Source organism: Chiloscyllium punctatum, chromosome 5 (genome assembly GCF_047496795.1).
Source record: "Chiloscyllium punctatum isolate Juve2018m chromosome 5, sChiPun1.3, whole genome shotgun sequence".
Lineage (NCBI taxonomy): Eukaryota > Metazoa > Chordata > Chondrichthyes > Orectolobiformes > Hemiscylliidae > Chiloscyllium > Chiloscyllium punctatum.
This window is the reverse complement of record NC_092743.1, coordinates 130,877,304-130,896,019: the sequence shown is the minus strand read 5'-3', so window position 1 is coordinate 130,896,019 and position 18,716 is coordinate 130,877,304. Positions and strand designations below refer to the sequence as shown.

Sequence of the window (18,716 nt, the reverse complement as noted above, 5' to 3'; positions counted from 1 at the left end):
GGCAAGGGAATAAGTATTAAAGAATGATGAAATATGACAAGAAAGATGAAAACTTTAATACCAGGAATATGATTAAACTAGAACTTGCATATATTAAAAAAACAAGAGGAATGTAAGGACTGTAATCAAGGTGAAAAATAGTAGCAGTAAAATAAAAGAATGATGGGATGATGGTGCGGTCGTATTGGCACTGAATTGTTCATAAACCAATGTTCCAGGGATACTGGCTCAAATCTCAGCATGGCAGCCAGTAGAATTTTATTATGACAATGAATAAATATGGAATTGAAATGTAGATACCAGTAATGGTGACCATCAAACTGTCGTTGATTGTCGTAAAAACCCAGTTCAATCATTAATGTCCTTTAGGAAAGGAAATCTGCCAACCCTGTCCAGTTTGTACCACATGTGACTTCAGAATCTCCAGAATCCAGAGTATTGTGATTGACTCTTAACTGCTGTCTGAAATAAACTAGCAAGTCTCTGAGTTCAAAGAGCAATCAAGAATGTGCAACAAATGTTGGCCTTGTCAGTGATGGCACATCCCATGAAAAAATAAAAGATGAGAACTCCAAAAAAAAAATGTTTAGATAATATAGAAAGGAAATAATATCATCTTTTGTAAGGATATTAAAAATTTAATAATTGGATCATATTTTCACTCCTCCATTTCCAAAGGCAGGACTTAAAAGCAATCCAATTATTTTATTGCATTTCTTCAACCAGAAAGTTATAGGGCAGACATCAGGCAATTCATAAACCCAGAAACAGTTTAGGGCTCCTGCAGCTAGCTTCAGGCAAGTTACTTGTACGTCTAAAATCACCTTCTATTCTTCATGATAAAGAATTTGATAAGGAATGAGGATGTTAACTTTTCAAAATAAAACGTGTTCATTCAAGTTTTTAAGTAAGATGGCAAACAAAACATGATTAAAATCCTAATGTTTTGAAGTTACTTACTCCAAGGACCAAAAATAATAAGCAATTTCATAGCCTATCTTGGTGATCAACGAACTCTTCAAATCCACTGTTTTGGGAGATCACCGGTCTTATACTTTCAGGATGATTGTCTCCTCATGGCCCTCTTTCCCTCTGGGAACAAGGAATAGATACAAAACAGAAAAGGAGTAGAAATTATATTGAAATGTCTGAAATAAATCAGTTCACAAATTAAACCAAATTAAAAAGGTTCCTGAAGGTTTATCCTTTCCCATCCTTAGTATGTTTATATTTTTTCCCCATTTTTAATTTCATAAACTGTCAAAGTTCTTAATTTCTCAGCAATCCTACGCTGGTTCTAATTCAGTGGTAGTAGGGTGCAACAGGGTTATTTGAATGCTGGAAGTCTTTAGTGATCCCAGAAGTACAAATTTCTTAAACCAGAGATTGTTTTTAATGAAAGAAAAATTTGGTTCAGTTGACGTACTTTGGTCTACGCATGAGCAGGTCAATCGACCAATAATACAGGAGGCTTACAGCCAAGTAGGATGAAATTAAAATGTAAGTTAGGAAAGCATAGTGTGACAATTAAAAAATATTGGCAAATCGAATCAAGCAAAACCAAAGATGTTTTATAAATTATAAAAGAACAAAGGATAACGCAGTATAATGTGGTGCTGATAAGAGATTATAAGATTATTTGTTTGTGCAGCAGCAAAGTGGGGTTGTGGTTCTTCAATTTATAAGACTGGATTTTACGAGAAGTTGTGGTCTTTATCTCCCCAGAAAAGTACTCGTTGGAGAGGGGTGGTGTGTGATGTGGGAATCTGTATTTCTGTAACCATTTAACACTTTGAGAAGCTTTAATTGGCTTGAGGAGGTCACTGGTTGACCACTGATGAGATTGCATTCGGATTCGAGGAGCCAGCTGCAGCAAGTTAGTTACTGGTTTTGAAGTATCGCTGAGGTCATTGCGAATGTTTGTGGAATGGGGTTGGAAGACGGTAAGGTAAAGACAACAGGTTGGGAATTGCACATAGCCTTTGTCTCCCCTCAATGCAAGTATTTTATATGACAGTGGGATGAGGCCCTTACTGGCCATCGATGCCACTTACAGAGCCTCAGTTGGCTCATGGATAGATAGCATACCCAACAGCTCTTACTTCTCATGTTAATTATGGAGGATATAGAGCTGGTAAGAGAACAAGCACGGTGGCAACTCATCTCAATCGGGAACCTGCTTATTTACTAATTAAGTGTTGCACCTTCGTGCTGACGTTTTGGGATTCAATTAGAAGATCACTGAGCTCCCTCAACAGTATATGTAATTCTCTTTATTTACATAACAATTTGCTTATTTATTCTTCCTGCCAAAGTGGACATAATCATATCTTCCCACAGTATATTTTATGTGTCACTTATTCAATAGAAATGCATCTGTTTGCAGACTGCTGATATCTGTCCCACAGCTTATTTTCCTGCCTACCTTTGCATTGACAGCAATTTTTCTTTCTGAACATATTTCATTTTTATGACTCAGCACTATAAAGCAACATAAAATTACATTGAATATGTAGCGCAGAAACTGGCTATTTAACTCCACCAAGCCATATAGGTGTTTACACTCCACTTAAGCCAATTTTATTGGATCATTAATTAGTCTCACTGATCCAAGCCAAATTAGAATCTTTCTGATATATGTTCCTGAGCAAACATGATTGTGCAACACAACAGTTGTAATTAAACAATTTTTTAAAAATTATTTTAGTTTGAGCATCAAGAGAAGCAGATGGAGCAACAACATCAGAAATACATAGCTTCTGTTAACATAGTTGAAAAGCAACAGCAAATGATCCATTCTCTAGAAAAGGATCTTCAAACTGCCATGATTGCAGAAAAGGATATGGCTGCTCAGGTAAAACAAGAATATTAGTATTCATCACAAGACTTCTAACTGCCTTATGAAAATGCTCTTACTTAAAACTGAGGGTATTACTGTTCTAAACTGGATATGTTCAGTCCTTTGCCATTTAGTGTAACTACTGTGAATCATATAACGTCACCTCTGAAGCATCAAAAACTTCTTCCAAAATTGGATTTATACGCTGAATATAAAATATGAGCTATCAGAGTTTGATGTCTGTGGTTGTCATTTTGAAATGTGAGAAATAATGTATGCGGGTAATTCAAATAAAATCTTTGTGATACATTTTATTGAATAAATTAATTGTAAACATTATAACTGAATGGTTTTTGAGGCGTGCATCCAAAGTTTGAACTTGGGATGCTGCTCCCCTCTCGTATTTGGGTGTCGTATCTCTTCACAGGCACCATTTGATCTCATGTTTACGTGGGATCGGAGCAAACCCCCTCTCATAAACTGCATTCTTTGCGCAGGCCACCTGGATGTCTATACCACACATTATTGATCCACGTCTTCATTCCATACTCATTCACTGGACAGTGCACAAAGTCCCCTGCAGCAAAATACTTTTGCAGCATTGCTGTATGTTTGAAAAGTTATCATAGCCTTAAATTTTATTTTGTCGGGCATGCAGTTTAGAACTACTGTGAACCTTGTCCTGTGATATTCACAGGGATCATTTCCATGCCTTTCCATTCCACAGTTCAGTCACTGGGTATATTGAAATTCATGGGCGTTTCATCCACATTGTCGAAGTGACACAGCAGACACTTCTTGTTTTGAGACCACCTGATAATAAATTTCTGGAAATTGGCAACTTTTGGCATTGAGAGTTTCTGTTACTTTCTCTGTAATCTTGTTAATCTGCTGGACAACTAAAATTTTTTGTTCCATAGTGGTATTAGGCAAGAACTGTCAACAGCTGATTGGGTACAGATGTTCACAGGTAAAGGGATGACTGAAAAATGGGAAGCCTTTGTAAATGAGATAACAAGAGTCCAGAGACAGTAAATTCCTGTTGGGGTGAAAGGAAAGGCTCGTAGGTGCAGAGAATACTAGATGACTAAAGAAATTGGGAGTTTGGTTAAGAAAAAGAAGGAAGCATATGTCAGGTATAGGCAGGAAAGATTGAATAAATTCTTAGAAAAGTATAAAGGTATTAGGAGTATACTTAAGTGGGAAATCAGGAGGACAAAAAGGGGGTATGAGACAGCTTTGGCAAATAGAGTTAAGGAGAATCCAGAGGGTTTTACAAATACATTAAGGACAAAAGGGTAACTAAGGAGCGAATAAGGCCCCTCAAAGATCAGCCAGGCAGCCTTTGTGTGGTACTGCAGGATATGGGGGAAATACTAACTGAGTATTTTGCATCATTGTTTACTGTGGAATGTGGGGAAATAGATGGTGACAACTTGAAAAGTATCCATATTACTGAAAAGGAAGTGCTGGATGTCTTGAAACACATCAATTTGGATAAATCCTCAGGACTTGATCAGGTGTACGTGGAGCTCTGTGAGAAGCTAGAAAAGTGATTCCTGGGCCCCTTGCTGAGTCATTTGTATCATCGATAGTTACAGGTGAGGTGTCATAGGACTGGAGGTTGGCTAATGTGGTGCCACTGTTTAAGAAAGTTGGTAAGGACAAACCAGGGAACTAAAGACCAGTGAGCCTGATATCAGTGGTGGGCAAGTTGTTCGAGAGAATCCTGAGGGGCAGGATTTACACGTATTTGGAAAGGCCAGGACTGATTAGGGATAGTCAGCATGGGTTTGTGCGTAGGAAATCATGTCTCACAAACTTGATTGAGTTTTTTTGAAAAAGTAACAAAGGAAATTGATGAGGGAGAACAGTGGATGGCATCTATATGGACTTCAGTAAGGTGTTTGACAAGGTTCCCATGGGAGAATGGTTAGCAAGGATGGAATACAGGGAGAACTAGCCATTTTGATACAGAACTGGCTCAAAGGTAAAAGACAGAGCATGGTGGTGGAGGGTTGTTTTTCAGACTGGAGGCCTGTGACCAAAGGAGTGCCACATGGATCGGTGCTGGATCCACGACTTTCCATCATTTATATAAATGATTTGAATGTGATCATAAGAGGTATAGTTAGTAAGTTTGCAGATGACACCAAAATTGTAGGTGTAGTTGACAGCGAAGAAGGGTACCTCAGATTACAACGGGACCTTGATCAGATAGGCCCAGTGGGCTGAGGAGTGGCAGATGGAGTTTAATTTAGATAAATACAAGGTGCTGTGTTTTGGAAAAGCAAATTTTAGCAGGACTTATACAATTAACGGCAAGATCCTAGGGAGTGTTGCTGAACAAAGAGACCTTGGAGTGTAGGTTCATAGTTCCTTGAAAATAGAGTCACAGGTAGATTGGATAGTGAAGAAGGTGCTTGGTATGCTTTCCTTTATTGGTCAGAGTATTGAGTGTAGGAGTTGGAAGGTCATGTTGCAGCTGTACAGTGCACTGCTTAGACCACTTTTGGAATAGCACGTGCGATTCTGGTTTCCGATGTGAAACTTGAAAGGGTTCAGAAAAGATTTACAAGGATGTTGCCAGGGTTGGAGGATTTGAGCAATAGGGAGAGGCTGAATAGGCTGGGGTTGATTTCCCTGGAACGTTGAAGGCTGAGGGGTGACCTCATAGAGACCTATAAAATCATGAGGGGCATGGATCGGATAAATTTGCAAAGTCTTTTCCCTGGGGTGGGGGAGTCCAGAACTAGAGGGCACAGGTTTAGGGTGAGAGGGGAAAGATATAAAAGGGACCTAAGGGGTAACCTTTTCATGCAGAGGGTGGTACCTGTATGGAATGAGCTGCCAGAGGAAGTATTGGAGACAGGTACAACTGCAACATTTTAAAGGCACCTGGATGGGTATATAAATAAGAAGGGTTGAAAGGTATATGGGCCAAGTTCTGGCAAATGAGACGAGGTTAGGTTGGACACCTGATACAGACAGAGCTGTCTACAAATTGGAGTCGATGAGAAATTAATAATGATACGTACACAACAAATAAAAACCAACAGAAAGGTAAATGGCACCATGGGTCAGAAGAAGCAAATCTTGAGTCAGAGAGAGGAGTACAGAAATGGGAGAAATGAAGTGCTTATGCCTGAAATGTCGATTGTCCTGCTCCTCGGATGCTGCCTGACCTGCTGTACTTTTCCAGCACCACAGTCTCGACTCTGATCTCTAGCATCTGCAGTCCTCAGTTTCTCCTACCACCACTTTAAAGTTCCCCTCCAAAGCATTCACCATCCTGATTTGGAAATCTATCGCTGTTCCTTCATTGTCGCTGGGTCAAAATCCTAGAATTCCCTCCATAATGGCACTGTGGATCAGCCTGCAGCAGATGGACTGCAGTGGTTCAAGAAGGCAGCTCACCACCACCTTCTAAAGGACAACTAGGGTTTGGGTAATAAATGCTGGCCAGCCAGCAATGCCCACATCTGACAAAAAAATGAATAAATAAATAAATAAAATTTGGTGATAGACCATTTTGTTTTCAATTTAATAGATATTTATAGACAGTTATTTAAAGTTATTTCTGCTCTGCTGGATGACATTTCTCAGCCTGGCTTGTTCAAAATGGACAATTTGTCTGAAACCTTTTGAAAGTCTATGTACCATTTGTTTAACATTTTACATTATCCGTCCACTGTCTTCCTTTGTAGCAAATATGGCAGTGCCTGCTGTGCCAGGCTGGGGCTGCTGAGTCCCATCAGATGATGCTAAACACAGAATTCACCACCATGACATATATCATTGTTTTACAAAATGAAAAGCTGCCACTAGATATAAAATCTACGCATGGTATGAAAAGTAAAAGAACTGCTCCATTAAAAAAGTAATATTTCTATCTGAGAAATTTAAATTTAATAACCATTGTGAAATTTATTTTGTAATTCTTCTCTTCACTTTCCCTCACTGTTTAATAAATTTTTAATTAACCTTATATAATTAATGTACCTGTATGTCACAATTGTTTTCCCATCTTTCATAAGTAAAGCGTATCAGATATAGGTATGTGATAGAAGTATGGTAAAACAGAGCTAAAGATGATTCTCTTTGCTTTGTGCATACTACAGATTTGCTCTGATACTATGGCGAAGAAAAAGGATGTTGTGGGACTGTGCGATTATGCTTAGGTTTTGTATGTGAAGTGGAATGAAGTGTAGAAATGTACAAACAGTCCTTTGATTTTATTGAGGTCGCAAGTTGCCATCTTTCCTTCCAGATGCAGTGAGCTTGAAAAGTATTTATTGGTAATTTTCCGTGCTTTTTCCATAGAGTAGAATGGCTGCTGCACAGAGGCAGCCATTCCAATGTTATGTATGTGCTGACCTGCATGCGCAACTTACTTAATTCAGCAGAAGGTGGTTCAACTCCCTTCCATCTACAATAAGGTTCATTCAGTCACTTTTTTTTATTTTGGTACAATAGGCAACCCATTTCCATGTGGGATGGGAAAACATAGTAGATGCTCGAAATCTAAAATAAAGACAATATCCAATGTCACAAAGACAAAATCCGAAATAAAGACAAAAGCAGCAGGCAGAGACTTTGAGAGTGTTTTGGGTGGGGTAATTTTCTCCTATGAGACAAAGGAGACCACAGAGGAGGTTCTCCTTCCTTGCCTGGCAGCAACCTGTGCTTCCCAACTGACATGTGCCTACCCTGTTGCGAGTGTAACACATGTGGCTGCAGTGTGAAAACCTTTAGTGGCCAGTAATCCACCAATTAAGGCTCTCATGGCTCCTTCCATCCCAAATTAATTCAGGTGGGACAAGGGTGGATGTGTTGCTAGCACGCATGGAGTCTGGTGAACTTTTCTTCCCTCCTGCCTTTAATCTATCCCAAGTATCCATCTTTGCCCAATATCCCTTAGCTTATCAAAAATCTCTCCTTGTCAATTTTAAAATATACAACTGGTCTAACATTTGCCAAATTTATGTAAAGAGTTCCAAAGTTTAACTGTTCTGCATATCTAGAAGTGTTTCCTGACTTCATTCTTGAAAGGTCTGGTGATAATGTTTTGACAATTCCACATAGTCCTCAACTCCCCAACCAACAGAAATAGTTCCCCCTTGTCCACCCTATCTATTTGTTTTAATATCATGAAAACATGGATCAAACCACTCCTTAACCTTATAAGTTCCATCACCTGTAGTTTGTGTACTTTATCCTAAGTCTTTCACCCTTCAATCTCAGTATCACTTTGGTAAATCAATGTTACACTTCCCCTGAACCCGATTATATCCTTTATCTGGTGTGGCACCAAGCTTGCTACAGCACCAAAATCTGATCTAGCTAGAGTTTTGTGTAATTGAAACATGACTTCTACCTTCTTGTACTATTGCATGCTTGATCTAAGAGGATAGCATTCCATTATCCTTTTCCATCATTTTCTGCAACATGATTTGCAATCAATATATCTGAATTCCCATGTTTATTTGACCATCCACTGCTTCTAATTTTTCGATTTATAAAATGCCTTGTTTTATTCTTTTTAGATTCAAGTGGATGGTTTCTCATTTTCTACCTAGAAATGCACTTCCCACAGTTTTGTTCATTACCTGAAATACCAAAATTTCTTTGTAATGCCAATCTTCCATCCATACTTACAGTCTCAACAAAGTTTATATCACCTGTAAATCTGGATATGTAATTTCTGTCCCATTATCTGATGAAGGCAGATACTTTGCAAGTGTTATGGGAAGCCTTCTGTACATGAGAATTGGCAGAATTGTTAGTGAACGAAGAGGTCAATTCTCGTACAGGGGTTTGAACACTTGGGAACAAGAACTGCAGTCTGCCTGGCCTTTGGTGTAAGTAAATCATTTTGTCCATTATCTGCATCTTCCTTCATCAGCCTCATACTCAGTTGTTTTGAACTTCGAGGTGTGTTGTAGCTGTTAGGCTCCAGCAGTCTGCTTTAGCAATCTATTGCCCCAATTGTTTGCCAATGTCAGCTAGGAGGAGCTGTCTTTGTAGCTGCTGTTCCTTGAAATGTTGGCAAGATGCACTCTGTTTTTCTTACCAGACCATAAAACATTTCCAGGACAATTGACGTTGTCAGAGAATATTTTCAATGTTGTGCAGATTGTCTTTGTTGAAGACTTTATTGTGATATGTTTCTGCCATCTTATGTTCATAATGTCTCAAAGATTAATGTTGCTGAAAGTGTAACAGCAATCACATTTGTCTTCTGTGTAGAATCTACTCTATTTTAATTTATGAATTTTATTCTTCCTATGTGCTATATTTTGTTCTCCGGTTTTACTATCTAGTGTCGAGAAGTGTGGTGCTGCAAAAGCACAACAGGTCAGGCAGCATCTGAGAAGCTGGAGAATCGACATTTCGGGCAAAAGCCCTTCATCAGCCCTTCCTAATGAAGGGCTTTTGCCTGAAACATAGATTCTCCTGTTCCTCAGATGCTGCCCGACCTGCTGTGCTTTTCTAGCACCACACTTCTTGACTACAATCTCCAGCATCTCTAATCCTCACTTTTGCCTTACTATTTAGTGTGCCTATTTACTCATTACAAGTAAAAAACACTGGACAAGAATGTTTAAGTACTTACTGTCTCAACTTTTATGAACCAAAGCAGATATTCTAAACCCCCAAAAACTTCTTTCCCCTCTGTTTCATTTATGCTTCACTTTATTCATGACTAGTCTCCTCATTTTTACTGAAAAGTAGTCCAAAAGAATCTGAATTTGTAAGAGCTGAAACAAGGTATGTACCACTTTGGTTTATTTAATTAATGATATTGCCAGAATTTGTAGTAGTAAGTAAGAAGTGTCAGCATTCATGTTATTATTTCTCCAAAATTGACAGCATCTTCTGAAGTCCACACAAGAGCAATTAAATATGGAAATCCCAAAATTGCTTTTCGTGACTCTCTGTGCCAAAATTAGTTTTAAACTAGACATTGAAATAGCGAGCTAGTCAGAGACCAATTAGTAAAGAGAAAAGTCCATCCCACATCAATCATATGCTACACATAGCATTAACAGTTTGCATGCTGGAGTTCCACCCCTCACAGAGAAGGAAGTAACACCCCCTGAATCTCAGATTGTCTGGCACTGCTGAAATTCAGAAATGGGTGTTGCCAGAACAAACCACTGAACTGATGACAACTTGATGTTTTACAATATTAATCTTGCTGTACAAACCTTTGAAAAATGGCATCTTTTTCAATGATCTGTGCCTGGAACCTAAAGCTATGGTATTCAAAATTACTACTTAACAGCCACATTTTCTTGAAGAAATTTATTTTTATTTATGGAAAGACAAATTTATTCACAATGATATGAAAAATACAGCATATTTTACATTTTTAAGTTATGAAAGTTGAGCTGTCTGTTAGCCATAGTTGAGCTGTCTGTTAGCCATAGATAGTCATAGAGTCATAGAGATGTACAGCATGGAAACAGACCCTTCGGTCCAACCCGTCCATGCCGACCAGATATCCCAACCCAATCTAGTACCACCTGCCAGCACCCGGCCCATATCACTCCAAACCCTTCCTATTCGTATACTCATACAAATGCCTCTTAAATGTAGCAATTGTACCAGCCTCCACCACTTCGTTTGACCAGAATTGCACGCAATGTTCCAACAGTGGCCTAACCAATATCCTGTGCATCCGCAACATGACCTCCCAACTCCTGTACTCAATACTCTGACCAATAAAGGAAAGCATACCAAACGCCAAACGCCTTCTTCACTATCCTATCTACCTGCGACTCCACTTTCAAGGAGCTATGAACCTGCACTCCAAGGTCTCTTTGTTCAGCAACACTCCCTAGGACCTTACCATTAAGTGCATAAGTCCTGCTAATATTTGCTTTCCCAAAATGCAGCATCTCACATTTATCTGAATTAAACTCCATCTGCCACTTCTCAGCCCATTGGCCCATCTGGTCCAGATCCTGTTGTAATCTGAGGTAACCTTCTTCGCTGTTTACTACACCTCCAATTTTGGTGTCATCTGCAAACTTACTAACTGTACCTTTTATGCTCACATCCAAATCCTTTATGTAAATGACAAAAAGTAGAGGGCCCAGCACTGATCCTTGTGACACTCCACTGGTCACAGGCCTCCAGTCTGAAAAACAATTCTCCACCACCACCCTCTGTCTTCTACCTTTGAGCCAGTTCTGTATCCAAATGGCTAGTTCTTCCTGAATTCCATGAGATTTAACCTTGCTAATCATTCTCCCATGGGGAACCTTGTTGAACGCCTTACTGAAGTCCATATAGATCACATCTACTGCTCTGCCCTCATCAATCCTCTTTCTTACTTCTTCAAAAAACTCAATCAAGTTTGTGAGACATGATTTCCCATGCACAAAACCATGTTGACTATCCCTAATCATTCCTTGCTTTCCAAATACATGTACATCCTGTCCCTCAGGATTCCCTCCAATAACTTGCCCACCACCGAGGTCAGGCTCACCGGTCTATAGTTCCCTGGCTTGTCTTTAATGCCCTTCTTAAACAGTGGCAGCATGTTTGTCAACCTCCAGTCTTCCGGCACCTCACCTGTGACTATCGATGATACAAATATCTCAGCAAGAGGCCCAGCATCACTTGTTTGGCTTCCCACAGAGTTCTCGGGTACACCTGATCAGGTCCTGGGGATTTATCCACCTTTACCCGTTTCAAAATTGTTGTTTCCTGTAGTTATGGCTAACTCTTTGAAGGAATTTGAATATCTAATGTCACATAAAAAATAAACTTTAAGACTTATTGTAACATACAAGTTAAGGGCAACATTTACAAAATATCTATTTTTGTAGACAACTTACAGTCTAAACTAGAGGAAAAATCTCTATTTAATATTTAAAATTACTAAAAATCTCTCTCCACTGTTAGTTGTGATTTACTCTCTTCCTTAAATAGCCACATTATTCTCGTAGAATAAGTTCAAAGTGATTCTTAGCTCTTGAGGGCTTGCTTCCCTTGACTTGTTTCCCCATATAGATAATACTAAGCCCTGTGTGGAGTTTGATTAGAATTATCTTGAAAATTCCGACCCCTGGCAAACATTAAGGATATCTTCCAGTCTTGTTAAACTCTCTCAAATTCCATCTCTGTAATCCAAACATGGCCACCAATCAGCATTCCTACATGGTGAACCCATGTGATTTAGAGCCTTTAACTTTCCTCTTTCTCTTTGTCAGATTCTGATAAACTGGTTTTCTTTTTGAGGCTCAGTCAGATTTTCAGAAAACACCCTGTAAGTCAATTCTTCACACTGGCTTCCAATAGACTCTTCACTTCGTAAAGCCTACCTCCAAGGCAATGTGAATCACATTGGCATTGTAACCAAATAGAAATGCTAGACATTATCGTTTAAACTTCCACCTTTGTTCTATCTTGAAATTAAATAGAATATTTAAAGTTCACCTGTTTACAAAATCTGACATTCCAAACATCTTACTGGGATTTTAGAGACTAGCAGTGTGTTCACCATTCAGCGGAGACGGTTTGTCCATTGCCTTTAGGCATTCAAACAACCTGATCCCTTTCAATATCTAGCACCCAAGTCACCCAGGCTTGCTGTTAGTATTCAGAACACATTACATAAGCCCCTTCATTCCTCCCTTTAACCCTAAATTAAAGACGCAGTTTTAAACCAAAACAATGTTTCAACTATTTATTTTCCTTCCTGTAAGTTAACAGTGAAGGATCATTAGTACTTTTCACTTTTGATTGCTCAAATTGAGAATACTTCAGTGTAATCAGCACCTTACCTGCTTGATGGCAATGCTTATTCTAGAGATCATTTTGATTTAACACCAGATTTAACTTGAAAGTAGAAAAGAGGATATCTATGCAACAGAGATCGCAAATATTTGGAGGAATCTTTCTTTGAGATTTGTCAGAATGACATCATTTTACTGCTGACTGAAATCTGAGCCGTACAATTTGTTACAAGTTATAGTATTATCTTCAGATAAATTTTATCAGTTTGTGACCAAGGTGGGCTTGTAAATTATACTTATGATGAAAGCTTGGCACCACTTTTTGTTTTTACAGGTGGCTCAGTGTGAAGAAACCATTAAACATTTGCAAATTGAAACATCTTCATTAAATTCAGCAAAAGAATTGAATGATAGAACAATTACACATAAAAAGCAGATTATTAGTGAGCTACAGCAAGAAAATGATACGCTGAAGCAGAAATTGAAGGAAACATTGTGCAAGGTTTGGAGAAATTTTGCTTGTTTTACGTTAGGCGTTGCTGTATTAGTTTTGAACGTTATATGGTTGCTGTACATATGATTTACTTTCTACCATCAACAATTTCTGACATTCTTTAATGACAATATTTGTTCATTTTGAGTCTACATTTCCTGTCTCATTTTGTTATTTCTGCCACAACTCTTGTGAGTATATGGTGGTGAATTAGGACCAGTTTTGAGAAAGTTCCGGGCCTGTGTAATTATATGTTACATGAGACTTTTTATATTTTCCCGAATGTCATTCAAAATATTTATGAATAAAATTCTCGGTGTCATTTCTTTTCAGGTTAATTGGAATTTCCAATATGTGAAACTAGGATTCAACCAATTTTTATAAATTACATACTTTACATTAACGTTGAATGAAACCACTGAATTGTTTTCTTGTCTCATTGAAGTTTTTACTTGAGACCACAATCACCCAAATTCTGGAAATAAAATTGCTGCGTTTTCCACAGAGCTGTGATTCTAATACTTGATTATCAATTTAATAGGCAGAGGAAGTGCAGTGTTGCGTATTTGTTGACACATGTCTGTATTGTGTGCAGCTCTGGTTCCCTTGTCCAAGAAGGGTATACTTACTATACTGGGAATGCAGTGGGGCTTACCTAACTGATTCCTGGGATAGTTGGACTGTCTGATGAGGAAAGAGTAAGACTCATTGAGAGATAGTCACTGAAGTTTGAAAGAATAGGAGGTCATCTCATTGAAATGTAGGAAGTTATTAAAGGAATAGATGCATAAAATATGGTTTCCCTGGTTGTGGGATTCTAGAACTAGGACGGCAATGTCTCAGAATAAAAAGTAAGGAATGTTAGGATTGAAATGTGGAGGAACTTCTTCACTCAGAGTGGTGAAACGTTGGAATTCTCTATCCAAAGGGCTGTGGAATATCAGTCATTAAGTAAGTTGAACTTAGCAATTGATACAATTCTAGTTACTAATTACATCAAGGAATGTTGCCATGGGTAAAGAAAGTCACATTGATGTATTGGGTTCCATAAGATGTTTGTCAAGAATGCACATGAAAAGTTATTGTGCAAAGTAGGAGCTCACAGAGCTGGATAATATACTGACATAGCTGGATGTTGGAAACCAAAATATACTTATATGGCTTTTTTTCAGATTTGCACAATGTGACGAGTCACATCCTGCAAAGGTTTATGCTGGTCCTTTAGCTTCTCGCGATGTAATTTAGAGATTTAGATACATGTATTAAAGTCATGGTGGTTAAATTTGTAGATGACACAAAGTTAGGTCGGAAAGTATGTTGTGAAGGTGTCATAGCAAGGATGCAGACTGATAGAGATAGGACAGGTAAGTGGGCAAACATCTAGGTGATGGAGTGGGAAAATGACATTGTTGACTTTCACAAGTAAAACTAAAAAGCAGGGCATTACTTGAATGGAAAAGGACTGAGTGATGCAATTATTTAATTGCGTTAGATAAGATCTAGAATGATCTTCATGAGATGGACATAGAAAGGATGTTTAGTCTTGTTGGTCAATCCAGAATTAGGAGACACTGTTTTAAAATTAAGAATTGTCCTTTAAGGACAAATGAGGAGATTTTTGAATTCTGAAGAAGAGTCATGCTGGACTCAGAGTATTAACTCTTTCTATCTCCATAGATACTGCTGGATCTGTTGTTGATTTTCTACAGCATTCTGAGTTTGTTGAGCAGATATTTTTCTTTGAGGGTTGTGCAGCTTTGGAACTTGGCCTCAGAAGGCAGTGAAGTCATTGAATATGTAAGTGGCAGAGGCAGATAGATTGCTGTAAGCTAATAAATGAAAAGTTATCGGATGTAGATGGGATGGTAGAATTTGTAAACGGGGATAGCAAGGGAATATGGTCTTCAGTTAGCTGACGAGCAATGATATAGAGTAGTGGAGCAGGTTTGAGAGGCTGAAAGGCATACTCCTGCTCCTTTATTCCTACCTGTTTATCAGTTAGCTTGTTGGAATACTTTTCTTTAACTTGTATTAAATTCTTCTCAGCTACTTTACCGCATGACAATAACCTACGAGAAATCATCCAAATCTTACATCATATAGAGATTTTTATTGGAAAGGCTTTTTGTTTAATTATGTTCATGGATATTATTTCGTTCCTGAGGAAGTGAAGAAAGTGGATTAAAATGAGTGATGTGAAAACTCCTGACCCATAAGCCACATTGTCATATAGAATTATGCTGTCTTGCTTTCCAGTGCTGACTTCGGTATGCATCATCCAACTTGGTATATATCTTGAAGTAATATGTCAAATCACATCCAAGCTAGGAAAGCAAAAACCCTTCATGTCCAATATCAGATTCTAATCCAAGGACTTATCCTCGAGAACATTGAACTTGAAAGTTAAAGAGTTAATGCTCTCTGCCTTAAAAGCTGGACTAGATCATTGGTATTTCTGATAAGTTCCTCTAGACTTAGATGTTATTTATTTTCATTTTAAAAAGTTGAATTTTAAAACAGACATTCAGGAAATATTCACTTGGTAAATTAAGCGTCATCAGGGCAATAGAGCTCCAAATTGGGTTTGACAGAGTCAAACCTGAAATCTGATATTCTTCTGACATTTTGAAAGGAATCTGCAGCTGGCAAGTTGTTAATGTTTATTCTGTTATGTTTAACATACTCTACAAATTAACAGTGAAGTTCACAAAGTATGTAAAAATCCACAAAAATAAGTGATTAATATAATTAATTAATAGCACTTGGGTGATTAAGAAATGGCAGCAATCATGGGTGACTTTACAGATAAAACATTAAAAAATCAGATTAACAGTAACAACCTGGACAAGGAGGTCATAGAATGTTTTGGAGATAGTTTGTTGGAGCGATACATTCTGGAACTGACTTAAGAGCAAGTCATATTAAACTTGATATTGTGTAATGTGACAGAATTAATTCAAGACCTCAGAGCACAGGTAGCAGCAACCACAATGCAATTGAATTATATAACCAGCTTAAAAGGTTGAATAATGTGTCTGAAGCTAGTATTTTAATGTTAAGTAAATACAGCAATATTGGCATGAAAGCTGATCTAGCTGAAGTGAACTGGTATACAAGGCTAGGTGGTAGCTGAATAGGGACGCAGAGTCGGACATTTAAATGAATATTTCAGAATACTCAGAATAACTGTGTTCCTAACATATCAAAAATGAGAATTGCAATTTAATATTGGATAATCAGGAAACGGGGAAAATGTGAAGTTTTTCAATATGGAAGGATGATAAGGCAGAGTATGACAGAATATAAATGGAGAATTGCTGTGAAAATCCAAGGTGCAAAAGAATTTAGTTCTCGTGCAAAATCATATAAAGTTAGTGTTCAGATACATTATGTAATTAAGAAGCCTAATGGGAAACTCTCCTTTATTTTGAAAAGAAGTGAGCATGAAAGTAAGGAATTTTTTTCAGTTATACATGGCACTGGTGAAACCACATTTCAGATACTGGGCAAGATTTTGCTCTTGTTATTTAAGGAAGGATATGAATACATCCGAGGAGGTTCAGAGGAAGTTTGCCAGATTGATATCTGGAATGAGTGGATTGTCTTATAACGATATGTAGGCAGCCTGGACTTATTTCCACTGGAATGTAGAAGAGTGAAGGGTGACTTGACTGAAGGATATGAAATCCTGAATATTCTAACAAGGCGGACTTGGGGAGGATGTTTCCTCTTATGATTAAGCCCAGAATGAGGGGGCACTGTTTTTATTACTCTTTTCAGACAGAGATGAGACAGTTTTTCTCAAAGCGTTTTGTGACTTTGGAACTCTCTGCCTTAAAAAACAATGGAAACATGGTCATTGAATATTTTTAAGAAAGATGGAGAGATTCTTGTTAAACAAGAGAATCAAGGTTATTTATGGGTTATGGAAATTGAGACACAAGCAGATCAGCCATGATCTTGTTGAAATGCAAAACAGGCTCCGGTGTCTACTTCAGCTCCTATTGCATGCATTTGTGTCTGGGTGGCCAAAGTATTCACCTGAAATGTACAATAATCATTTCAAAGATCCTAATTACATAATTACAGTACACTTTTTAAAAATGTGTTTGTAGTAGCACCTCTCTTCCACCTACCCTCACCCCACAAAACTCTGTACATCACAGCTGTCTGATATTTCTGAAGCTGAAGGCCAGTCTTGAGATTTACCATGTCAAATTCAAATCCTGGTGCAGACACTCATGTTTCTCATCATCATCTGTGTTACTTTAGGAGTTAGATCAGCTGTCACTTCATGGAAGAAAACTCAGACAGAATCAGTGAGTAAAAGCAAGTGCTGAATTTTCAAAACAAATAGAAAGCCTCTAATTATCACAAGATTGGCATCTATGTTTTGTCATCATTAACAGTGGTCATATGGTCGGATCAGTTTTCCTTCATGTGAATCCAATGGCAGCGATGGGACCAGATGGAGTACCAGGCCGTGCACTCAGAACATGTGCAGATCAACTGGCAGAGGTCTTCTTGGACATCTTCTACCTCTCCCTGCAGCAGGCCACTATCCCTGTCAGTTTCAAGAGAGCCAACATCATCCCTGTACCTAAGAAGGCTCATGCAGCATGTCTCAATGATTACCACCCAGTGGTTCTAACTTCAGTGGTCATGAAGTCCTTTGAAAGGCTGGTCATAGCATTAATGAACTCCGGCCTCCCCACTACTCTTGACCCACTCCAATTTGCCTATTGGACCAACAGTTCTACGTTATATGCCACATCACTTGCCCTTTACTCCTCCCTAGAACATCTTGACATCAAGAACAGCTACATAAGAATCCTACTCATTGACTACAATACAGCCTTTAACATTATTATCTCCTCGAGACTGATCACTAAACTTAGTGAACTCAGACTGAGCTCCACTCTCTGCAACTGGATCCTCAGTTTCCTGACCCACAGGCCACAATCAATGAAGATTGGGGACAATATTTCATCATCACTAACACTCACCCCTGGGGATGCATACTCAGCCCCCTACTGTACTCACTGTATACCCATGATTGCGTCGCCAAATCCTAGAGTAATGCCATTTACAAGTTCGCCGATGACACCACCATAGTTGGTCGAATCTCCGAGGGCAACAAGATAGACTACAGATGGGAGGTGGAAGACCTGGAGAAATGGTGTACTGAGAACAACCTAGCTCTCAATGCTGGCAAAACCAAGGAATTCATTATTGACTTTTGGCGGGATATTACTCACGCCCCCCTAACATTAACAGCACAGAGGTGGAATGAGTGGACAGTGTCAAGGTCATAGGAGTGGTCTTCCACAACAGATTTTCTTGGACTCTTCATGTGGAAGCGCTGATTGTAAAGGCCCAACAACATCTCTTCTTCCTCAGGCAGCTGAGGAAATTTGGCATGACGGCAAATACCCTTGTCAACTTTTATAGGTGCGTCATCCAAAGCATTCTGTTTGGATGTATCACTACCTGTTATGGCAACTGTACCATTCAAGATCAGAGATGGTTACAGAGAGTGGTGAACCCGGCCTTGACAATCACAAAGGCCAACCTCCCATCTATAAAATCCATCTACCAGGCCCGCTGTCAAGGAACGGCCACCAGCATTCTCAAA

At 38.6% G+C, this 18,716-nt stretch overlaps 1 protein-coding gene across 18 annotated transcripts in view; it reads left to right on the top strand.

The window, feature by feature from the left end:
* The window catches only part of LOC140477439 (uncharacterized), a 520,360-nt gene that overhangs the window by 200,482 nt on the left and 301,162 nt on the right, over nucleotides 1-18,716 (top strand). For 17 of the 18 annotated variants that reach the window (XR_011960730.1, XR_011960729.1, XR_011960728.1 and 14 more), the window contains 2 exons: nucleotides 2,708-2,854; nucleotides 12,923-13,090. Coding sequence is in view for 14 of the 18 variants with exons in the window: in XM_072571355.1 (XP_072427456.1) it covers nucleotides 2,708-2,854; nucleotides 12,923-13,090 (315 nt within the window). In the remaining 4 variants the exon portion in view is untranslated. The remainder of the gene's footprint in view (nucleotides 1-2,707; nucleotides 2,855-12,922; nucleotides 13,091-18,716) is intronic. The other variant, XM_072571351.1, reaches the window with a different exon arrangement.